The sequence below is a fragment of the Cebus imitator genome, unplaced genomic scaffold, assembly GCF_001604975.1.
Source record: "Cebus imitator isolate Cc_AM_T3 unplaced genomic scaffold, Cebus_imitator-1.0 Scaffold283, whole genome shotgun sequence".
Taxonomy (NCBI): Eukaryota; Metazoa; Chordata; class Mammalia; order Primates; family Cebidae; genus Cebus; species Cebus imitator.
This window is the reverse complement of record NW_016107598.1, coordinates 3,526,922-3,551,107: the sequence shown is the minus strand read 5'-3', so window position 1 is coordinate 3,551,107 and position 24,186 is coordinate 3,526,922. Positions and strand designations below refer to the sequence as shown.

At 36.4% G+C, this 24,186-nt stretch overlaps 1 protein-coding gene across 2 annotated transcripts in view; it reads right to left on the bottom strand.

The window, feature by feature from the left end:
- Nucleotides 1-3,107: 3,107 nt before the first annotated feature.
- Nucleotides 3,108-24,186, bottom strand: part of LOC108284781 (UDP-glucuronosyltransferase 2B4) — an 89,719-nt gene continuing 68,640 nt past the window's right edge. The window contains exons 1-6 of one of the 2 annotated variants that reach the window (XM_017501669.2): nt 19,677-20,459; nt 17,925-18,073; nt 12,911-13,042; nt 10,170-10,257; nt 9,038-9,257; nt 3,108-3,523 (exon numbers count right to left, since the gene is read on the bottom strand). In XM_017501669.2, coding sequence (XP_017357158.1) covers nt 3,244-3,523; nt 9,038-9,257; nt 10,170-10,257; nt 12,911-13,042; nt 17,925-18,073; nt 19,677-20,427 — 1,620 coding nt within the window. In that variant the 5' untranslated portion in view covers nt 20,428-20,459 and the 3' untranslated portion in view covers nt 3,108-3,243. Of the gene's footprint in view, nt 3,524-9,037; nt 9,258-10,169; nt 10,258-12,910; nt 13,043-17,924; nt 18,074-19,676; nt 20,460-24,186 lie in introns of those variants that run through there. The other variant, XM_037728912.1, reaches the window with a different exon arrangement.

Genomic DNA, 24,186 nt, shown 5'->3' with positions numbered 1-24,186 from the left:
CTAGAACTTCTAATACTATATTGAATAGCAGTGGTGAGAGAGGGCATCCTTGTCTGGTGCCAGATTTCAAGGGGAATCCTTCCAGTTTTTGCCCATTCATTATGATATTGGCTGTTGGTTTGCAGGAAATAGCTTTTATTATTTTGAGATATGTTCCGTCAATACCTAGCTTATTGAGGGTTTTTAACATAAAGGGCTGTTGAATTTTGTCAAAGGCCTTCTCTGCATCAATTGAGATAATCATGTGGTTTCTGTCTTTGGTTCTGTTTATGTGGTGAATTACGTTTATAGACTTGCATATATTGAACCAGCCTTGCATCCCCGGGATGAAACCTACTTGATCGTGGTGGATGCTTTTTGATGTGCTGTTGCAATTGGTTTGTCAGTATTTTATTGAAGATTTTTGCGTCTATGTTCATCATGGATATTGGCCTGAAGTTTTCTTTTCTTGTTGAGTCTCTGCCGGGTTTTGGAATCAAGGTGATGTTGGTCTCATAGGATGATTTGGGAAGAATTCCCTCTTTTTGTATTGTTTGGAATAGTTTCAGAAGGAATGGTACCAGCTCCTCTTTGTAAGTCTGGTAGAATTTGGGTGTGAACCTGTCTGGACCTGGGCTTTTTTTGGGTGGTAACCTCTTAATTGCTGCCTCAACTTCAGATCTTGTTATGGGTCTGTTCAGGGTTTCGGCTTCTTCCTGGTTTAGGCTTGGGAGGAGGCAAGTCTCCAGGAATTTACCCATTTCTTCCACGTTTACTATTTTTTGTGCATAGAGTTGTTTGCAATAATCTCTGATGATGGTTTGAATTTCTGTGGAATCTGTGGTGATATCCCCTTTATCGTTTTTTATTGCATCAATTTGGTTATTCTCTCTTTTCTTTTTTATTAATCTGGCTAGTGGTCTGTCTATTTTGTTGATCTTTTCAAAAAACCAGCTCCTGGATTTATTGATTTTTTTGAAGGGTTTTTTGTGTCTTTATCTCCTTCAGTTCTGCTCTGATCTTAGCTATTTCTTGTCTTTGAGTATTTTTGATCTTGCTCCTCTAGCTCTTTCAGTTTTGATGATAGGGTGTCAATTTTTGATCTCTCCTTGCTTCTCATGTGGGCACTTATTGCTATATATTTTCCTCTAGAGACTGCTTTAAATGTGTCCCAGAGACTCTGGTATGTTGTGTCTACATTCTCATTGGTTTCGAAGAACATCTTTATTTCTGTCTTCATTTCATTGTTTATCCAGTCAACATTCAAGAGCAAGTTGTTCAGTTTCCATGAAGCTGTTCAGTTCTGGGTTAGTTTTTGAATTCTGAGTTCTAACTTGATTGCACTGTGGTCTGAGAGACTGCTTGTTATGATTTCCGTTATTTTACATTTGCTGAGGAGTGATTTACTCCCAATTATGTGGTCAATTTTAGAGTAGGTGTGATGTGGTACTGAGAAGAATGTATATTCTGTGGATTTGGGGTGGAGAGTTCTGTAAATGTCTATTAGGTTTGCTTGGTCCAGGTCTGAGTTCAAGTCCTGGATATCCTTGTTAATTTTCTGTCTGGTTGATCTGTCTGATATTGACAATGGGGTGTTAAAGTCTCCCACTATAATTGTGTGGGAGTCTAATTCTCTTTGTAAGTCATTAAGAACTTGCCTTATGTATCTGGGTACTCCTGTATTTGGTGCATATATATTTAGGATCGTTAGCTCTTCTTGTCAACAAAAAGAATGAATCCAAGCTGGAAAATACTCTTCAGGATATTATCCAGGAAAACTTCCCCAACCTAGCAAGGCAGGCAAAGATTCAAGTCCAGGAAATACAGAGAACACCACAAAGATATTCATCAAGAAGAGCAACCCCAAGGCACATAATCGTCAGATTCACCAGGGTTGAAATGAAGGAGAAAATACTAAGGGCAGCCAGAGAGAAAGGTCGGGTTACCCACAAAGGGAAGCCCATCAGACTCACAGCAGATCTCTCAGCAGAAACCCTACAAGCCAGAAGAGAGTGGGGGCCAATATTCAACATCCTTAAAGAAAAGAACTTTCAACCCAGAATCTCCTATCCAGCCAAACTAAGCTTCATAAGCGAAGGAAAAATAAAATCCTTTGTGAACATGCAAGTACTCAGAGATTTTGTCACCACCAGGCCTGCTTTACAAGAGCTTCTGAAAGAGGCTCTACACATATAAAGGAACAAGCAGTACCAACCACTCCAAAAACATGCCAAATGGTAAAGAGAATCAACACAATGAAGAATCTGTTTCAACTAACGGGCAAAACAGCCAGCTAGCACCAAAATGGCAGTATCAAATTCACACATAACAATATTAACCCTAAATGTAAATGGAATAAATGCCCCAATCAAAAGACACAGACTGGCAAATTGGATAAAAAGTCAAAACCCATCGGTGTGCTGTATCCAGGAAACCCATTTCAAATGCAAGGATACACAAAGGCTCAAAATAAAGGGATAGAGGAAGATTTACCAAGCAAATGGAGAGCAAAAAAAAGGAGGAGTTGCAATTCTCATTTCTGATAAATTAGACTTTAAAGCAACAAAGATGAAAAGAGACAAAGAAGGACATTACATAATGGTAAAAGGATCAATACAACAAGAAGAGCTAATGATCCTAAATATATACGCACCCAATACAGGAGCACCCAGATACATAAGGCAAGTTCTTAATGACTTACAAAGCGATTTAGACTCCCACACAATTATAGTGGGAGGCTTTAACACACCATTGTCAATATTAGACAGATCAACCAGACAGAAAATTAACAAGGATATCCAGAACTTGAACTCAGACCTGGACCAAGCAAACCTAATAGACATTTACAGAATATTTTTAAATGATCAGAAAACATGGGTAAAGTGAGGCTCATGGTGAAAGACTGGCTCAGCAGAAAAATGGAACTGTATCTCAACTCTCCTGACTTTTAGCCCAGTGTTCTTTCCACCACTCACTCACTCATTTCTCCATTTTAAATTAGTTTTTTGACAGACGTGTATTGATTTTGTTGATATCATATGGAAAATCTGAGTTGGCAAAGCCTGAATTGACGCATACAACAAAAAACTTTGTAAAATAGTTAAATTTTACTGTAGGAAGCAGTTTTTACTTGACAAGGTAAGCGTGTTTTGAAATGATGTTCTGTCCCGGAAAGAAAGAAACCTTGCATCACAACCTTTTTTGTTGAAATAAACTGAAGAAGTCCCTTCTATCAGGTTTCCCAGCTGCAAGCCTCAAATACAACTAATCTTTTTTTGCCTTCTTTCCAGTTCTAACAAATTTCCAGAAACAAAACAGACAACATTTTGTGATGATAAATATCACAGCTGCCACGCAGGCCAGGAGGAACCCAATCACATCCAAAGAATGGTACTGGAACCAGGTGAGGTCGTGGGCTGCAACCCGAAGGTGTTTGGCTCCTTTGTGGCGCATGACAAACTCAATCCAGAAGACTGCTCGATCCAGGGGCTTCACTGGTTGATCACGTTGGATTCTTGATAATTTCATAGTGTTCTCTTTATATCTGAAGAATAAACAAAGAGACACCAATATTGAAAGTAGGTTAATTTGTCTGAGCATATCAAGTCCATGAAAGGTTTTCATTTTTTACATTTATTTATTTATTTGTTGTTTAGAGACACAGTCTCACTGTGTTGCCCAGACTCGAGTGTAGTGGCACTATCTCAGCTCGCAGTAGCCCCTGCCACAGAATTTATGCAATTTAATTGAGTCATCATGAAAACTGGAATTTTAAATTGGAATTTTATCATCGATAAGTATTTTTAAAGTAAAAATGGAAAGTCAGGTGAGAAAACTAATTTCTCTGAAGCAAAGCAAATATTAGTTATTTTATTATTATTTTTAAAATTTGTTAATTTTTAATTTGGGGGCACATAGTAGGTGTATATATCTATGAGTTGCATGAGATGTTTTGATACAGCCTGCAATGTGAAATAATCATATCATGGAGAATAAGGTAGCCTTCTCTTAAGCATTTCTCCTTTGTGTCATGAGCAATCCAATTATACTCTTTTAGTGCTGGAATAGGCACATGAGAATATGCTCAATATCATAAGCAATTTTAAGTGCTTTAAGAAAGAATGAAAATATAATTTGAGAAACATCATTTTTAAGTTCTGAAAAGGAATTGTGGTCATGGTGAGTGAAATGCCTCATAGCTAGTCACTCTGCTTTTGCCCTACCCCTGTGTCTCCTACTGTTTCCTATCCAGTAGCCAGAATGATATTTTTGAAATAAAAGTCAGATTTTGACACTCCCTTGAGTAAGATTTTTGCCTGACTTCTGATCGTATTAAGAATAAAACCCCATCAAAAAGTGGGTAAAGGATATGAACAGAACATAAATGCCTTTTTTTGAAATAAGGCATTTATGCAGCCAACAAACATGAAAAAATGCTCACCATCACTGGTCATTAGAGAAATGCAAATCAAAACCACATTGAGATACCATCTCACACCAGTTAGAATGGCTATCATTACAATATCTGGAGACAACAGATGCTATGAAGGAGGTGGACAAATAGGAACACTTTTACAGTGTTCTGGGAGTGCAAATTAGTTCAACCATTGTGGACACCACTGTGGTGATTCCTCAAAGACCTAGATATAGAAATTCCATTTGATCCAGCAATCCCATTACTGGGTACATACCCAAAGGATTATAAATCATTCTATTTTAAAGACACATGCACAAGTATGTTCATTGCAGCGCTGTTCACAGTAGCAAAACTTGGAGCCAACCCAAATGGCCATCTGTAATAGACTGGATAAAGATAATATGGCACATAGACACCATGGAATACTATACAGCCATACAAGAGGATGAAAACCGTAATTCTCAGCAAGCTGACGGAAGAACAGAAAACCAAGTACTGCGTGTTCTCACTCATAAGTGGGTGTGGAACAATGAGAACACCGGACACAGGGAGAGGAATATCACACACTGGGGTCTGTTGCAGGGTGGGAGAGTTAGGGAAGGGATAGCAGGGGGCTGGGGGATTGGGGAGGGATAACATTAGAAGAAATACCTAATGTAAATGACAGGGGGATGGATGCAGCATGGCATGTGTATACCTATGTAACAATCCTGCATGATCTGTGCATGTACCCCAGGACGTAAAGTATAATGAAAAAATAAAATAAGAATAAAATCCAACTCTGTTATTTAGTCCACAGGACCCTGCAATGTCAAACACTGGCAAGCTCTTCTCCTAACACTTTTTCCATGGACACTAGGTCTTCTAGTGTCCTTCTATTTTTCTTTAAGCTCCCACAGGTGTTCTCATCTTAGCACCTTTACACATTTTGGACCCTCTCTCCCATTCTTGGAGCATTCTTTCTTGCAACAACCAAGGCTTGCTTCTCTCTCATTTTGAGGCTTCCCTTGAAATGTTACTGCTAAGAGAGGCTTTTCTTGGCCACACTAAGATGGAACCCCTAGGATTTTCTCTATTGTTTTATGATTATTTTGACATTTGATTCCTAGAATTTAAAATATATTTTATAGCTTATAAAATAAACCTTTAAATATTAAAACCAGACGATAAATATACATACACAAAGTGAATAGGTCAAAAGTGTAAGATTGTCTTCAACATTATCTTGAAGAGAAAATACCAATTTACCTACTGTTCAGTTCATGGTACAGGATATCACAACCTACCTAGAATAATTCTCTTTTCCTGAACCATTTAGTCATTAGCTTTGTCCTCCAATTAAGTATTAGCCTGACTTCAAATATCATACGTTAGTTTTGCTTGTTTATATAATTGAATTTTATAGTATGTATTCATCAGGTCATTTTATAAAATCTTTGGGTGGCAATTGTTGATTAATTCCGTTGCTGTGTAGTATTTTGTTGATTGCTAACACACGGATTATGTCATCATTTTATGAGCAATAGACATTTGGGTCGTTAACAATTTTTGGAAAGTAGTAATAATTCTGTCATAAACATTTTTGTATGTGAAATGCTAGAGTTTCATGGCCCCCCTCCCAAGATGTCCAATTGTTTGTGGCTCATCTGTTCACTCCCCATGCACACACAAAGCCCTTACAGGAGGGAGAGGATGTAGACAGCCAGGTGCGGGAGCCTGGGTGAGCACCCCTAGCCTCTTGCCTCAAGGCAGCAACCAGGGGTGGGTGTCTGCAACTCTTGAAGCCCAAGTGGGTAGTGTTACAGGATACTCTTTTAGGCTTGCCCTTTTCTGATGGCTTAAGTGTTAACCAGTTCAGTGCCCTGTTAGTACTCAGGTTCTTGTCTGGCATTTAGGAAGAATCAGGTCGCACATGGAATTGAAGGATGACATGTAAATGTTTATGACAGAATGCATGGCTTTTATTGACTGGTGGAGGTAGCTCTCAGTCAGATGTATGGGGAGCTCAAACGGTAACAGAGTGGGAAGATGATCTTCCCCTGGAGTTTGGCCATCCAGCGTCCAATCTCTCTCCTCCGGCTGTCCCTGGCTGAACTATTCTCACTATTCAGAAACTCCTTCTCTTCTCTCTAATGCACCATTCTGCCGTTTTTCTGCTCTTCTATTCATCTCCTTGTGGAGCTGGGGGGTTGGGGTTTATACAGGTACAGAATTGGTGGATGTGGGACCAAAAGGCAACTTTGGGGCTCAAAAACAGGAATGTGTGTTCTCATGTAGGGCCATGAGTTTTCAGGCTTGAAGGTGGAAACTTTGCTGGGGAACTGACCTCTTTTACCCAGTATTTTCCTGTTTCCTGTCCACATCATATATAGCACTAGATTTACATATTTATACTTATCTGTTGGGTATATAATTGAAAGTAGCATTGCTGAGATAAAAATGCATGCATAGTCATGATTTACTTCTTGACTTTAATTTTTAATTTTTTACTTTTTTTTTTTTGACGGAGTTCTTCTGTTGTTGCCTAGGCTGGAGTGCAATGGCATGATCCTGGCTCACTGCAACCTCCATCTTCCAGGTTCAAGTGATGGCTCACACCTGTATCCCAGCACTTTGGGAGGCCAATGCAGGTGGATCACCTGAGGTCAGGCATTTGAGACCAGCCTAACCAACATGGTGAAACTCTGTCTTTACTAAAAATACAAAATTAATTGGGCGTGGTGATGCATGCCTCTAATCCCAGCTACTCTGGAGGCTGAGGCAGGACTTTAAATTTTTTTGAAGTGTATTTTTTAATTTCCAAAATTGAAGTTATTTTAGTTATCGTTTTTATAATCTCCTTTACTTCCACTAAGTCTGGATTATACACACTTTTTATATTGAACCTTTTTATATTTACTGAGTCTGGATTTACAGCCCACCAAATGTCATTTCAAATAACTACTAACAGTTCAACAGGCTCTAAGAAAATGTGTCTTCCAGTTGACACATATAATACATATGTGTGTGTTTGTACATATATATGTGTGTATATTTAAACATATATATATATATATATATATATATATATATATATATGTGAAGGTGTATTTTGTTCCAGTATGAGGTTCCATTTGTTAACTCTGTTTTTCTAATGTTTTATGTCCCTACTAATTATTTGCTCCTCTTTATAAGGTATGTTTTGATTTAGTGGAAGTATTTGCATATTCACGTTTAAATATAACACCTTATTTTATATTTCTTTTATATTGGTCCAACCTGTTTTAAAAGTATTCCTTTAGGTGATACCTTTATTTTAAAAAACGTTATTGTTAGTACTTATAAATGCTGAATTGATGGTAGCTGGACTGGGAATTTTAGGCATTTTTTACATTGTTGCATTTGGAATAAAAATAAATCAATTACTAAAAATTTAACTTATGAAAATTAAAATTTGTGTGCTTTAAAAAGCATCATCAAAAAAGTAAAACGTTAGCACACCCAGAATAAAACAAAATATTTGAAAATTATATATCTGATATAAGATTATGTCCATAAAATATAAACAGTTCTTAAAACTCAATAATAAGACAGGGAGCAAAGTTTAAAAGTGTTCCAAGGATTGGACTAGACATTTTTCCAAAGAAGATATACGTCCAATAGCACATACAACAATGCTCTACATTTGCAATTCAAAAGCACAATGAGAGATCATTTCACCTCCACTAAAAAGGCTACAACAAAAAGACAGTAACAGGTGTTGGCAACACTGTGGAAAAATTGGAACCCCCTTGTACTGCTGGTGGCAATGGAAAATGGAACAAGTCATTTGGAAAACAGTTTAGCAGTTCTTCATAAACATACAGTTCCCACATCAGCCAGGAATTCCACTTCTAGTATCAACCCAAAAGAAAGGAAAACATGTTTATGCAAAAACATGTGTAGCAATGCTCCTAATAGTCACAATTGGAAACAATCAAAAGGCCAATGAACTGATAAGTGAACAAATAAAATATGGCATAGCCATACTATAAAATATCACACTGCTGTAAAAAGAAATGAAGTATTAATACACACTACAACATGAATGAATCTAAAAACCATTAAAAAAATAAAAAAATTATGCTAGGTGAAAGAACTCATTTACACAAAACCCTAAACTGTATGATTCCAGATGGCTTTATGACTCTGTAAGCATTCTAAATATATAGAGATTTTATACTGTAAATAGATGGGGTTTATGTTATGGAAATTATATCTAACTGTCAAATCTATTACAATAATTATAACAACAAAAGTGAATTTTTCATCAAGAAAATAGTTATACTTTTAGACATTTTAGATATTTAATTAAAATATTTTATGACATTTTTTCAAGTTTATTCTTCCTATTATAAATTAATTGCATTATTTTTAATGTCTTTTAATATTATCAGTTATATTTGTGTAGAAAATTGTTCCACTAATTGGATACCCACAAATGTATGGGGTTCAAACACAATTTTTTAATAACTGCTCAAAAATACAAGAAGATTTCAGATTGGCTACATCATTTAACTTCTTTCAAAATTAGTCTCTTGCAAAAAGGATAAAATTCATACTTGCTATTGACAAGATAAACTGCCTATAAATACCACTAGTAAAAATTATTATTATACTCACAAAGGATCATTAATTACAGTCCTCAGTGCATTCAACAAGTCTGTACTCGACATTGTATTGAAGTCCAATCCAATAGCTGCACCCTTGACCTTCATGTGAGCAATGTTATCAGGTTGATCCGCAAACAATGGAATGCCCACCATAGGGATCCCATGGTAGATTGCCTCGTAGATGCCATTGGATCCACCATGAGTTATAAAAGCTCTGGTTTTTGGATGACCTAGGATTGAATTAATTTTAGCAAAATTATTTATAAGAATAAAATGAGAAATACACAACTAAAGGCTCTTAAAGTGACAGTGTTTTCTAGCTAAAATATTGAACTAAATTACAATTGTATTTCAGCTTCAGAGGAAAGAGCACCTACTTTTGATGGAGATGTAAGTGAAAGTGATATGGTGCGTGTGATTTCAGACTGAAATAATTAATACAAGCTTACCAGTTGGACTAAAGAAAAAGTGCAATCTAAATAAAAGAAATAAAATGTCCAAAAGAAAAAGAAAGCAAGAAAGAAAGTAAGAAAAAGAAAGCAAGAAAAAGAAAGCAAGGAAAAGAAAGGAAGAAAGAAAGAAACCAAAGGAAAGAGATGGGCACGTAAGAATGTGCTCTCTTAAATGCAGTCACAGAATGTGATATGACATGTGTAAGGCATCAGACAGTTGCGTGGTGGTGATGTCAGGATTGAGAAAGCACAAGTCACACTTCATCAAGAAATGTGTCATCACTTTATGATTCAGATTAGGAATTTAATTCTACAGAAAATGCAGAGGTCCTGGTGATAGCAGAAGAGCTGTTACTTTAGTGACATTATAAACAACCCTGCATAAAAGGAAAGAACAGGTGTAAAGTTGTAGAAATAGGAGACAAAGAGACAACCCATGAAGTTATTAAAAAATTCAGTAAGACGTTATAATACCTGAAAGATATTCTGATTTTGACCATAAAGAATGTGAGCATATGTCATAAAATGCTGACAATTACTGTTTATTATTGTTCCTATAGGACTGGAATAAATATAAAGAAGTTTCATTGTATTTTTAAGATTTCCATAACAATCTTATTTCATTATGAATTATTAACACTCTAATGGGCAGTTACTAACATATTCAGTATTTGTTCTCCAGAGTCATACCAAGAAGGTCATTCTGGGGTATCCACTTGTACACCCGTGTATTGTGTCCTAAGGCATGAGGTTTATTTCCATCAAATCTCCACAGAACCTGTTACAATAAAGAAAACATCTTATTCCATGAGTGAAGCTCCAAAGTTATAGAATGTTAGCAGCCTAAACAGACTAAGAATGAGGTCAAGGGATGTTAGGTAATAAAGACTACTCAAAGACTGACATAAATAGAATACTTATATTTTATTTTCTTAACTTTTATAATTAGTTAAGTATATAAGGAAACCAGGATTTTCCAAAATAATAGCTTAGAAAAATGAGATTATCAATGAAAAGTTCAAATATTTAAAAAATTGTTACTCTTTTCAAAAGAAGACCTACATGTGGCCAATCATCATATGAAAAAAAAGCTCAACATCACTGCTCACTAGAGAAATGCAAATCAAAACCACAATATATACCATCTCATACCAGCCATAATGGCTATTATTAAACTCAAAAAGTAATAGATGCTGGTAAGGTTGTGTAGAAAAAGGAATGCTTATACTCTGCTAGTGGGAGTGTAAGTTAATTCAACCATTATGGAAGTCACTGTGGCACTTCGTCTAAAACCTAGAGGCTAAAATACAATTCAACCCAGAAATGCCTTTACTGAGTATATAACCAAAGGATGATGAATCACTCTCTCATAAAGGCACATGTGCATGTATATTCATAGCAGTAGTATTTACAATAGTAAAGACATGGAATAAACCTTAAAGTCCATCAATGGTTGACTAAATAAAGAAAATGGGGTACATATACACCATGGAATACTATGGAGCCATAAAAAAAGAACAAGATTTTGTATTTACAGGGACGTAGATGAAGCTGGAGGGTATTATGCTTAGCAAAGTAGTATAGAAATAGAAATCCAAATACTACGTATTCTCACGATTAAATGGAAGTTAAAAGATAAGAACACATGGAAACATGGGAGAACAACATACACTGGGGTGTGTTGGAGGTGGAGGGTGGGAGGAGAGAGAAGATGAGGTAAAATAACTAATGGGTACCAGACTTAATGCCTGAGTGATAAAACAATCTGTAAAAGAAGCCCCAATGACACAAGTTTATCTATGTAACAAACCTACACATGTATCCCTGAACTTAAAAGTTAAAAGATAAAATTAATACACAAAAATTATAAAAAATTATATATATGAAAGAAATTTAAGTAGTCGTTACAATTCTAGTGAGAAAGATAGTAACAATTCAGAAATGACCTATATGTTTATTTTGTTTGATGTATATTATACTAGCTTTTATCTTCCAAATCAAATATTAATGTATCAATTTTTTAGTAATATGGGAAGTAGTTAATGCATTTTACTTGTCTATAAGTAATTATATTAGAGTTTAGTGTCCTTTGATTGACAGAAAAGCAAGTTGATAAAATAAACTACTTGTAAGAAATAAGTTAATGCTACAAAGGTAGCATGTATAACTTCTTTGAAATTGTGAATTATCAAGCACTACTTCTAGGAGAAATTTCAAGGGACAATTTTTGAGATAAATTCAGAATATTATCAGTATTGCTAATTTTAGATTTTTTTTCAGCATTGAAATTAGGAAACTGTTGGCATCATAAATAGGCAGTTTTGAATAAATTCAAACTTGTATTTTGCTGAATTTGTTCAACTCATTGTAAACACTTAGACAACGTGCTACAAAGCTTGACAACAGTGATTAATATGTTCTGCTATAGCAAAGAGATTTTTATGTTTAAGTTGCTAATTTTAGAATTTCCAAGCAAACCTCATGAACTTCATAACTTAGGCTGTTTAACTTTTATTTGCTTTATCAGTATTAAAGCAACTGAGCTTTCAGCAAAAATGTCAGTATATGTCATTACAAGAAGACTATATCAGATAAGGAACTAAAAAGTAATTGACAAATACACACAGGTGCATTCCATACAGAAGAAAATATGTTCCTACTATGTTCTATAGAGGGGCCAACTGAGCCTATCCCCCTGCCTGGCTTCCTTCTGTTTGACTCCTTCCTATATTTCCTTCTGCTGCTTCCATTGGGACAAGTTGTTAACCAGACATTGGCGTCAGACATTGGCTGGGATCGGTCCAGCAAGGGAGGCTGCTTTTTCTCTTTCTCTAAATCTTCCTGGTTGGTTGGGAATGTGGACTAGTTGTATGGCAGCCTAGGCCGTCCTTTCTCTGAATATTACCCTGATCATCACACAATTGTGCCTATTCCAAAATGTACAGGATGTATATAAGGCTGGATTACATGGCAAGCCTAAACTGCATGACTCATGTTACACATTTTGAAATACCTGCTATTGTTACGGTGCTAGTGAAGTTACCCCTTTAAATGTATTTTCTTCTGATAACATCTGTAGTGTATATGATGCCCTCAGGAATCCTTAAACATAAGGATCAAATGACAGGGGAAGAATTTGGTGATATCTCTTACCTGACCCCAATATCATGGTAATACCAAACTTTCCCTACACCTCTTAAATATATTTATTCCTGATCACTATATTAATGACAAATTTATCATCCATGAAAATACCCTCTGTATTATTTTAGCATCTTCCATGTATATTTCTGATTTTGAACTAATATCTGATAATTAGTGCTATCCCAACAGCTAAATGTTTAGGCAGGAAATTTCTGTAATTGGATTATTTATAGATTTTGAAAGCCTCTTTCAGTAGTTTTCTATACCAGTAAGGCAATTTATCAAACCTTTTGTGGGATCTTGGCAAGGGCTGATGCAATTACGTTGGCCCTTTCTTCTGTCATGTTACTGACCATTGACCCCAGAGAAAACACCACAACACCATTTTCTCCAGAGCTCTGGACAAACTCTTCCATTTCCTGTGAAAAAAAGAATTTGTTCCGTCACAAAAGAGTATGAGCTCAGCAAGCACTACTGAAAGAATTGGTACATATAACTAAAGAGAGAAAAGCAAGTATTATCAAGAGCTGTTGGAGTTAATTATAGCTTTTAACTGACTCAATCACTCAGTTTCTTATCAAGAAGATGGGTAATATGAGACGGGTGGCCTCTACTAAGGGTATTTGTGTAAATATATATGCATTTGTGTGTGTGTGTGTTTAAGGGAGAAAAGAAATGGAGCTATTTACAAAGTAGTTAGGAACATAATGCTAAAAATATTATACACAGACTCTTCCCTTATGATAGTTACTAATATATGTTCTTGGAAAATTGTACTACTTGGCTTTAATTTTATATTGTCATTCTACTAGGTCACATATCTTTATTTCAGGTGGATTTTTTTACAGAATTCTTTTAGTTTGAAGCCATCAGTGGTTTCTTTCCTAACTATAAGTACTGAGGAAAAGTTACAGTTGGGATGAGTTTATGTCTACATTTATCTTACTCTATAATCCTTTACACTTCACTTAAATTTTGTCAGAGTTTTCCAGTCTTTTTTCAAACAAGGAAAAAATAATCATAAAAGGTGGTGGTTAAGAATCACTGACATTCTGGAGTCAGGTTTTGATTTGAAATTTCTGTGAATTAGTCCTGAGAGTCTCATTTGTAATACAGAATTGTATAGTATATAGTTAGATAGTTGTATGATAATATTTTTCAGGTTATTTTTGGGTGGAACAACTTTTTCCCTGAAATCGCACTATTAAATTGATGCACTATTTCTAACTGCATATGAGGAACTCTCATCATTACTTTGCTGTGTCTCAGAGGCAGCACTTGCACCATAATACAAGAGGACACTAGGCTTTCCCACGTGGGAGATCTGGTCACCCTCATGAGTAGCTCACTCACACTACATAAACTCCTGGTGAAGATGTGCTTGGCAAAAATTGATTGATAATTATTCTGATTTTCTTTTTCCAATCTATGCCAATATTTAAATTTATATACTTTCAGATTTAATCACTGGAGTAAAACTTTTTAAACTGTTGTTTATAAAACAAAGAAAAAAAATCCAAATATTGACTTTGAAGACCATATATTGCTGTGTATTTTTTAAAATATTATTTTTAATCTTCAGACATTAGTGTTAATGTGAGAGTTGCTGTATTGCTATTCCATGTAATACATGGGGCATCTAGGTATTTTGTGTGATTGCAGTTACGTGTTGCCACATTTAAAGTAACTCGCGTTTAGTGTTTACTCTCATTGGGTTGATGCCCAGAGCCTTCTTTCTCCACCCAATGTTGAAGTAATCTAACCTTTTTACCGATTCATCACTGATGTGGACTGGTTGTTTAACATTCTGCGACAGTTTCATAAAAATAATGCAAAATAAATGTAAGTAATTTGATAAAAGCATGCAAAGTTTAAAAATAAAATAAAATTTTTCTAGAATTTCTATCTAGAGATATTATCAATTTAAAATGTGTATGTTCTCATCATGGCTTTTGTTCTATTTACACATGTACACGTGACATTTATTTATAAAATTTAGCCTTATTGTATATACCTTTTTTCTCCTACAAAAATCTTGTCATTTTGTTATATTTATAATTTTCTACCTCACTTTGCTTGTATTATGACTGGCAGTGTAATTGAATATTTGATTGATAAAATTATTGTAATGCTATTGTATGCACATAGTCTAAGTTTTCAATCATTCCTTAATTTAAGATGTTGGATTACTTCCTATGTCAGTTTAATAATTATTTTCCATAAATATTTATGTACACCTTGATTTACTTTTCTCTGTATGATTTCATGTGAACATGTTGTAAAACCAAAGGCTATGTGCATTTTTAAAACACTTGATACATTTGGTCAAGTGTCTTTTTGTTTATATATATATATATATATATATATATGTGTGTGTGTGTGTGTGTATGTGTGTGTGTGTGTGTGTTATATATGTTATCTGATAATCTAATATTTAATTTAAAAGACAGTGACTTGTCTTAACAATTATTTCACATAATAAACAACTAGAGAACTGATTTTACAACCACTGACTTGCATTCAAATCTTTATGCAAGTTAATAACAACAGCTAGTATTAGTAATTATCACTACTGTCTACTAGTCATCCTTTTTTTTATCCCTCTACACCTCCTACTTTCTTTTCCCTCCTACTGGCACTGTCACTGTCCCTTAATGTGAATACGGAAATCTTTCAATAGTAGGCCGGGGTGGCATAGAATTTTTATTAATCTTATCTCAGCTTTTGTCTGTTTTGAAAGTTACAATATAAAGCACATACAATTTGCATTCAACATAGATATTGGATTTTAACCATGGAATAAATTCTCAGTTTTATGTAGATAAAGATCTTAAGAGATTACTTAATAGTGTGTTAAAGAATGCTTACTTTTGTAAACAGTGCTGCAATGAACATTTTTGTACACGTGTCCTTATAGTAGAACGATTTGTAATCCTTTGGATATATACCCAGTAATGGGATTGCTGGGTCAAATGGAATTTCTATTTCTAGGTCCTTGAGGAATCGCCACACTGTCTTCCACAATGGTTGAACTAATTTACACTCCCACCAACAGTGCAAAAGTGTTCCTATTTCTCCCAAATGCCCATCGACGATAGACTGGATAGGGAAAATGTGGCACATATACACCATGGAATATTATGCAGCCATCAAAAACGATGAGTTTGGGTCCTTTGTAGGGACATGGATGAACCTGGAAACCATCATTCTCAGCAAACTGACAGAAGAGCAGAAGATCAAACACCGCATGTTCTCACTCATAGGCGGGTGTTAAACAATGAGAACACATGGACACAGGGAGGGGAGCACTACACACTGGGGTCAGTTGGGGGGAAATAGGGGAGGGACGGTGTGGGGTGGGAAGCTGGGGAGAGATAGCAAGGGGAGAAATGCCAGATGTAGGTGATGGGGAGGAAGGCAGCAAATCACACTGCCACGTGTGTTCCTATGCAACAATTTTGCATGTTCTTCACATGTACCCCAAAACCTAAAATGCAATAAAATAAATAAATGGGAATAAATAAATAAATAAATAAAATCTCAGGAAAAACAAAACAAAAAAAAAAGAATGCTTACTTTCTGCATATGTCTTAAAAGTATGATATTAATTTAAAATATATGAGGTTTTGTGTTCCTTTATAAGGAATATCATCTTCTATGCAGACAGAAATCTTTTGTTATTGTAAACTGTTACTATTCAGATACAAGTGATAGAATTTATTTGGCCTTTACTGTATGTTCATTCTTCATTTTCTCCCCGCTTCTCTATAGGCAGCTATGGTGTGTAGACACAAGTTCCCCCAGGAAACTTTACTGAGTTTCTTGTAAAAAGGCTGAAAACACCTACGCTAATAGGATGTGTTTATGTTCTACGATGTAAATCTCTGGAATCTCAGTGTAGAATGAGTTACATCCTTGAGTAAAATCAGATGAACACTGAGTTTGGCTGCAAATATTATTAGGGGTACACATTTATATTGTTAAATAATTATTTTATTTTAAGCTACAATACTTAAGATCCTTATCCCTTACTGTAGAATTTTAGAATTTCAACTTGCTCATCCTACTGGAAAAACTAGTATGTCTACTTTTATCCAAGTTTGCAGGATATCTGCCTTCTATGGCTTTGCATGAGAATGTAATCTTGATGTGCCAAACACTCTGGTTCTATTAAATGAAGAATGATATCTCAAGTGACTTGCACAGGTTAAGTAATTAGTGTATTAGTAATGATAATAAAATAACCATAATTGCAAAATTAATAATATTTCTGAATCACTGACTATATAACAGAGACATTTTAAGAGTTTTGTCTATATTAACTTTTTTTCCATACAACACAATATGAATTGGGTACTACTACTGTAAATGTAGGCAAAATTATTTCTATCAACACTCTAGTTCACTTTTCCATCATCTGCTACCAGGTTTTATGCAAAATGTTCTGAATGGTCTGTGTTTCCTTTCTTTTTTTAAAAAAGGTGATCTTATCGCATATCATCATTTCTTAACTCTTGGTATGCTCTTTCTTTATATTAAAAAAATATTTTCACATATCATCATTTCTTTACTCTTTGAGTAGTTCCCAACAGCATTTAATAAATATTTTAACTCCTAATAAATATCTGGCTCTAACTTGCCTCTCAGTATCATCTGAGTCTCACTCAGCCTTGCCCTGAAAACTCAACTTGGAGCCTTGAGAACTGTCCCAAAGACTTTATCTTCTTTTTCGTTTTGTGTCTTCCTGTCCCACTCGTTCTTTCACTGATTTCTGTGCATTGTTCAGTTCTCATCTTAATTATCAGTGACTCCAGGATACTTTCTATTATCTCCACTGATGCTTTCTTTGCATTGGGTTTTTCCTCGAGATAATAGCTTTTGCACAATTTTTATTAATTGCACATATTCTATCTTTCAGAGTAGAATATAATGTGTGTGGAGACAGAAACTGTGTCTACTTTTTTCTGTTGCCCGTGGTTTGTGCTAAACTTTTTGTAAATACTCTTTTAATGAATGACAAATACCTTCTTATGTGTTGTATAATCAAGGGTTTAACTTAATGAACCCTATTTTCAAAGTCTTCTTTGTTTTCCCCTCTATCTAGAATAATGATTAAGCTCATGTAATTGTGATGGTATCAACAAATCAACATGTACATGAGTTTCTAATTGGCATCCGCTTCACCCTGCCCACTTCCCATCTTTCTTTCGCTGTAAGTCAGTCACTCTGAATGAAGACTGTAGAGTCATTCCTATGAAAAATTCAAAGCAAACAAATCAAAATCCAAAAATTTTTCTTTACCTTAGATAGGGGTTTGGCAGGTTTGCAGTGGAGTCCTCCAACAAAATCAACATTTGGTAAGAGTGGATGAGGAAACTGAAAATCCCAGGAATTTCGAATAAGCCATATGTCAGCTTTCCCCATTGTCTCAGATAAGGTAGTGGGTCTTCCTGACAGGTATAAAGAAAAGGTAGATGACACAGGATAATTACACTAGGTAACTTTCTGAAAAGGAAAAGAACAATGTAGGCAAAGTGTCTGTGCTTTGAAATACATAAACATATATTCAAATATAGGCATAATTTAATTTTTGTGAATTACATAATTTGCCCATGTGTATTTGTAATAAAGGCAAAGTGACAAGAGTACTTTGAGGGTAAATGACTTGCTGATGCCACATCAGTATACTCATAATCATAAACAATTATTAAAATAATCCCCAGAGAACTAAACATCCACTTCCCTTTAAAGCTTCAATAGTAGCATATAAATATTTAAACAACTCTTTGAGCCCCATGATCAACTAATTTTGCTGTACCTACAAAACAATTTTCTAAGGAATAATCTAGTTTCCACAATTCATGAAGTTAATTCTTTCATCTTTAGTTATTCAAGTGAAATGTGGGCTATATTGAGAGTACGGTTGAAATCCTTATACCCACTACTGCTTTTGACTCATCCTAAGATATTAATAATATTAGCTTTTAAGTAAATACATTAGTAAATTACAGCTAGAAAATGTTGAAAAATTATTGAAGTAGAGATTTATACTCAACCTTAATTTGGCTCATATTTTTAAATGACCAGACATAGTTTCAAAAAAAAAAAAAAAACTATACAGATATACAATGTTCAGACTTCAACAAGATGATTGCCTTAAAATGAATGGTTTCCAATCTTTTAGTGAAGGAATGTAGAGACACTAGAAACTACAAATTACCTTATTAGTGTTTGCATTTGAGACAGAGACACTATTTCTCTCAAATGTAAAGGAAATCTTCTGGTAACATGGGTACAGATTATAATTTCAGAATATGGAAACTGAGGTATACAAGAAACAATTTCTGGAATGTTACATAAGTAATTGTTGTAGAAAAATGTGTGACTGCTCAATCTACATGTATGCATTCGGCAAGATGTTGTTGACAGGTCTGACTGTTTTAAGATGAAAAAAAATGCATAGTAAAACAGATGTGTGATCGTTTAAAGAAATATTAGGTACACTAATATATCGGTTTATGGCTTCCTAGACTGTTTCGTATGAGCAGTGGCCACAGGGTTTTAAATGACCTTATAACATCAGCATTTCTACAGTATTTGTGCAATTGACAGATCATCTTGTGTTTTCATTTCATAAATTCACTTACAAAAACTTCACTATGGCCAGGCATGGGGGCTCACACCTGTAATCCCAGCACTTTTTGGGAGGCTAAGGCAGGTGGATCACTTCAGTTCAGGAGTGCGAGACCAGCCTGGCCAACATGGTGAAACCGTATCTCTAATAAAAATAGAAAAAATTAGCTGAGCTTGGTGACACACACCTGTAATCCCAGCACTGAGCAGGGATTGTACCACTGCACTCCAGTACTTCAACCTGACAGACTGGGAGAGAGAGCAAGACTACAAAACAAAATAAAACAAACAAAAAACAAAAAAAACTCCACTATCCTGACTTTTTTGCTTTATATAAGCTCAGCTTTAAAGGCACAGGAAACAGCTTCAAAGGCATAAGAAAGTTAGGTCTCCATGATATCCACTGAAAAAATTACTTACCTAGAACTTCACTGTAAAACTGGTCCCACTTCTTCATATTAAATATTTGGAACCAAAATTGAAAATAAAGCACATAGATCATATTTTTTACCTTCTCCATGAAAGTCATTTGATCACTTAATTCTGACATAACAACAGGTACGTAGGAAGGAGGAAATGGAAATCCTCCACTATGCTTTTCAATAGTGTAACCAGGAGAGAAGCGGAGACTGTACACAAAGGGTATGTTTAGTAGCTCAGCCAGCAGCTCACCACCGGGAAAAATAGCATCTGCAAAAACGACATCAAATTTTGACTCCTGTAGTTTTTTCATAAGTTTCTTATTTGAAACTACATCCTTGCAGAATTTTATAACTATGTCGCTAAATGTCCACATGATTTCTTGAATTTGTGAAAAGAATGACCAAAATGTGTCTTTAGGAAGGTCTATCCATCTGTTGACCTGTTGCAGGATAATATCGTCAAACTCAGTTTTAGTTAAAGATGTTGGATACACTTCAAGTTTAAGAGTAGATTGGCTGTTGGGATCAAAAAGAATGGAAGCTGAAGATGCCAGCACAGTCACCTCATGCCCTCTCTGGACAAGTTCATCCAGGATTGTCCTCATATTCATCCAATGGCTGAATTCTGTGGGCCACACCAGCACCTTTCCACAGTTCCCAGAGTTAATGTAACAGCTCAGCTGTATGAGCAGAAAAATTGAAGTCCATTTTACAGACATTCTGGTGCAGTGCAATGCTTTTTTTTCCATCTGCTGTTTCTTTCTGTCATTTCCTGTGGTTATATTCATGGATAAATCAATCAGGAAGTTAAAATGTAACTTACATTTCAAAGTAAATACATTACCATCAGATTAACAGTCTGAACATGTAGATGGCAAGGAGATAAATGAAGGTTGATGACCTGTTTCCACAAGTGTGTTTGATGTCCCTTTTATGTTTATAAGTGCTATCTTTCAGCTAATATCAACGTTCTCGTATGGACACATCACTAGTCTTATATAATATATTTTAGAAGAGTTTCCAGAACCTTGGCCATGGGAGGTTCATGTTTCTGCATTCTATTTGACACAGAACTGAAGACAAAATAACAAAACATGGATCAAATAATTTTTTTGCATATTTTGTTCACATGTAACTTATATACCACTTGCACTATCAACTGAGGCATGGTGTGCAGGGCAGGCTGCAATTTTTGCTGTTTGGGCAACTTAGCTGTTCTGTCCTTTGAGCTTTGGAGAGTTCAAATGTACTGGTGGTGGAAGGAATCCACCAGTTGCTGTGCATCTGCCCTACAAAAATATGGCCGGACTGCTTCTTTAAGCAGGTACTAGATCCTGGTCCTCCTCACTGGGTGGGACTTCCCAATAGGGGACTCTAGCCACTCCCACCACTGTTCCTGAAACAGTGGTGGGAAATTTGAAACAGTTTTCAGAAATTTGAAAACTCCCTGTGACAGAGCTCCCAGAAAGAGGTATGGGCCAGCATCTTTGCTGTTTGAGTGTCTTATCAATTCCAATCTGGAAGCTTTCAAGAGTCCAAGCTGACTGGGTTGAAAATGATACATCAGGACAGCACAACAGCCGTATAAAAATGTGGTGAGACTGCCTTTTTAATTGAGTCCCTGACCCCTATCCTCATCACTGGGTGGAGCCTTCCAACTAGGATCTCTGTCTACCACCACTGGCATTCCCTGGTTGACAGAGGTTCCAGGCCCTTCCTGGTAAAAGGATCCCAGGGGGCAGGGCAGGCTGACATCTTTGCTGTTTGGGCAACTTAGCCATTTCAGCCTTCTAGATTTGGAGTGTCCAAGGCAACCAAAGGCTGAAGTGTACCCCCAGCACAGCACAGCGGCTTAACCAAAATGTGGTTAGATTACCTGAAGCAGGTCCCTGATACCATTCCTTCTGACAAGGGTTCTTATCTCCCAACTGGGGTCTCCAGCCACCTCTTAGAGGTGTGTTTGTGCCAGAAATAGGTCCATACCTCCCTGGGATGGAGCTACCAGACAAAAGGCTAGGCTGTCTTTCTTGCTGTTTCTCAGCCTTCACAGGTGATACCTCCGGGTACTAGAAAATCTGAGGTGACTAGTGACTGCAGTAGGCCTCAGCATACCACAGCAGCCCCACGGAAAAGTGATTAGAGTGTAATGTAGGTGCCTATTTCCATATGGACTCCTCAGGAAGACCTTCCTGGCCTGGGTCTCTAGCCATCCCCTGTCCAAGCTATCTAGCTAGCACCGACTTGGCTCTTCTCTGGAGAGAGACCCCGGGGCAACAGAAAGCCTCTCTGTTACAGCCTCTGCAATGGAAGTTTCCTCACCTCCCTTGGCCAAAGGAGCAAGGACACTTAGCCACCACTGACTTGCATCTCTCAGAAATGAAGCCACAGGAGTAAACAAAGTAGCAAAGCAGGAAGCCAACTGATGTGGAGCCTAGAGGGGTGGGTGCAGGGGAATCTGTAGCACAGTGTGGCCAGGAATGGCCATCTTTCTAAGTTCAGCTTTTATGAATAAGAGACCCTAGACCTTGGGTAACAGTCAGACCTGATTCTTGCATGGTGTTCCTGCACATCAGACAAGGCTGGTCTGATTTCAGCACTCCTTGATCTTCTACCCTCTCCTGGGGCCCCAGCCTTTCCGTGCATGCCTACTTACATGACAGTCTTGGGTGCCCTGGTGGCCCACACCACAGCTGCTGCACCAGAGAACCATGCCTCAGAAATAGAGAGCTCCAGTGAGGCAGCCCCTATGACTGTGCACCAGTCTGTGTTCCAGCCCCATACTGCAGCTCCCCTGAACCCACAGAAACTCCTCACACAGCTTTGCTTAGTGCATATCTGCATGGGTGGGTTTTGATATCTCATTTTCTTTATGTATTGTTTTCCTGAATTCATTCAGTTCTATTTATGCTGTTCATTTGTGGCTTTTTGATGTTAATACAATTTTGAATTTTTTGCCATAAATTTATTGATCTCAATTTCTTTATGATTAATTATTGAAGATTTGTTTTGTTTCATCAGAAGATTCATATCGTCCTATTTTTTTAATGTTTCTAATAGCTTTTCTTTGGTGTCTGTATTTGAGGAAGCAATCATCTCTTCTACTTGTTATGGACTTGTTTTGGAAGGGAAACTCCTCCTCAGTCAGGCTGATAATGATTCTGGAATCTTCAGAACCTTTTCTATAGATGTGTTCTTCACATCTTTCTCCTTACTGCTGAAAAAGGATTAGAATTATATGTCTTACCCCAATCTTACAAGCCAGTCTAAGTCCTAAGACTGCCCATTTCTTCTTCCGAGGACAGTGCATGATATAAGGTCTATATCCCTTAAACTACAAATAAATTATGTGTATCAAGCAAGTTTGACATTGCTATATATAAATGCCCCTGATAGGGTACTTTGCAAAGAAATGGAGTTTAATTGTTTATGGTTCTACAACCTTTACGGGAAGCCTGGTGCTGGCAACTGCTTGGGTTCTGTGATGGCCTCGGGAAGCTTACCATTATAGCAGAAAGCAAGGGGTGGACAGGTGGGGTAAGCACATCACATGGTAAAAGCAGGAGCAATTGTCAACCTAGGGATGGGGAATGGTCTCACATACTTTTAAACAACCAGATCTTACATGAAAACTCACTATTGTGAGGACAACACCAAGCGACAAGGCATCCACCCCCATGATCCAAACACTTCCAACCAGGCCCCACCTCTACCATTGGGAATTACTGTTCAACATGAGATTTGGATGAGGACAAGTATTCAAACTCTATTGGTAGGCAGGTAAACAGTTCATGGAAATGGATTATAGTCATTAGAATTTGATAAAGATAAGCTTTTTTTTTTTTTCCTGGAAAGCAGAATTAAGAGATAATCCATAACTTCCAGGACCACTTATAAACACCTCCTATGTCTGGTATAATTATTATTACATTGATTTACTTTTCTTGTATGTAGGCATTTCAGATTTCTTTTCAGAAAATATTTCTTTCACATCTTTCAAAAGAATTAGAGTCACTGAATTTACACCTCCTTATTTTTGTAAGAAAATAATTGCTCTGTTAGGTAACTGCAATCTACATAAAGAAGAACTTTGTGTGCACTACTCTTCATATTGAAACAATGGCCAGTGTGATGGTGTTATGAAGTGGGGCCTTAAAAAGGCAATTAGGACATGAAGGTTTCTCACTAGAGATTGTAACTCAGGCCCACATAGAAGAAGATTTACACAGCGTTTAGCCTTTTTGCCCTTCTAACTTACACCATTTGAGAACACAGTATTTTTCTTTTCAGAGGATGCAAGAATAGGCAGCATTTTTCCAAGCAGAGAACAGCTATCACCACATGATAAACCCACTACAGGTTTGATCCTGCATACTCAGCCTCCAGAATTGTGAAAAACACATATCTATTTTTGTATTTTACCCAATCTGTGGTACTTTGTTAAAGCAGCACAAATGGACTAAGGCACAGGATGGTTGAGATTCACTCAGGGTAGCTGACATAACATTAAA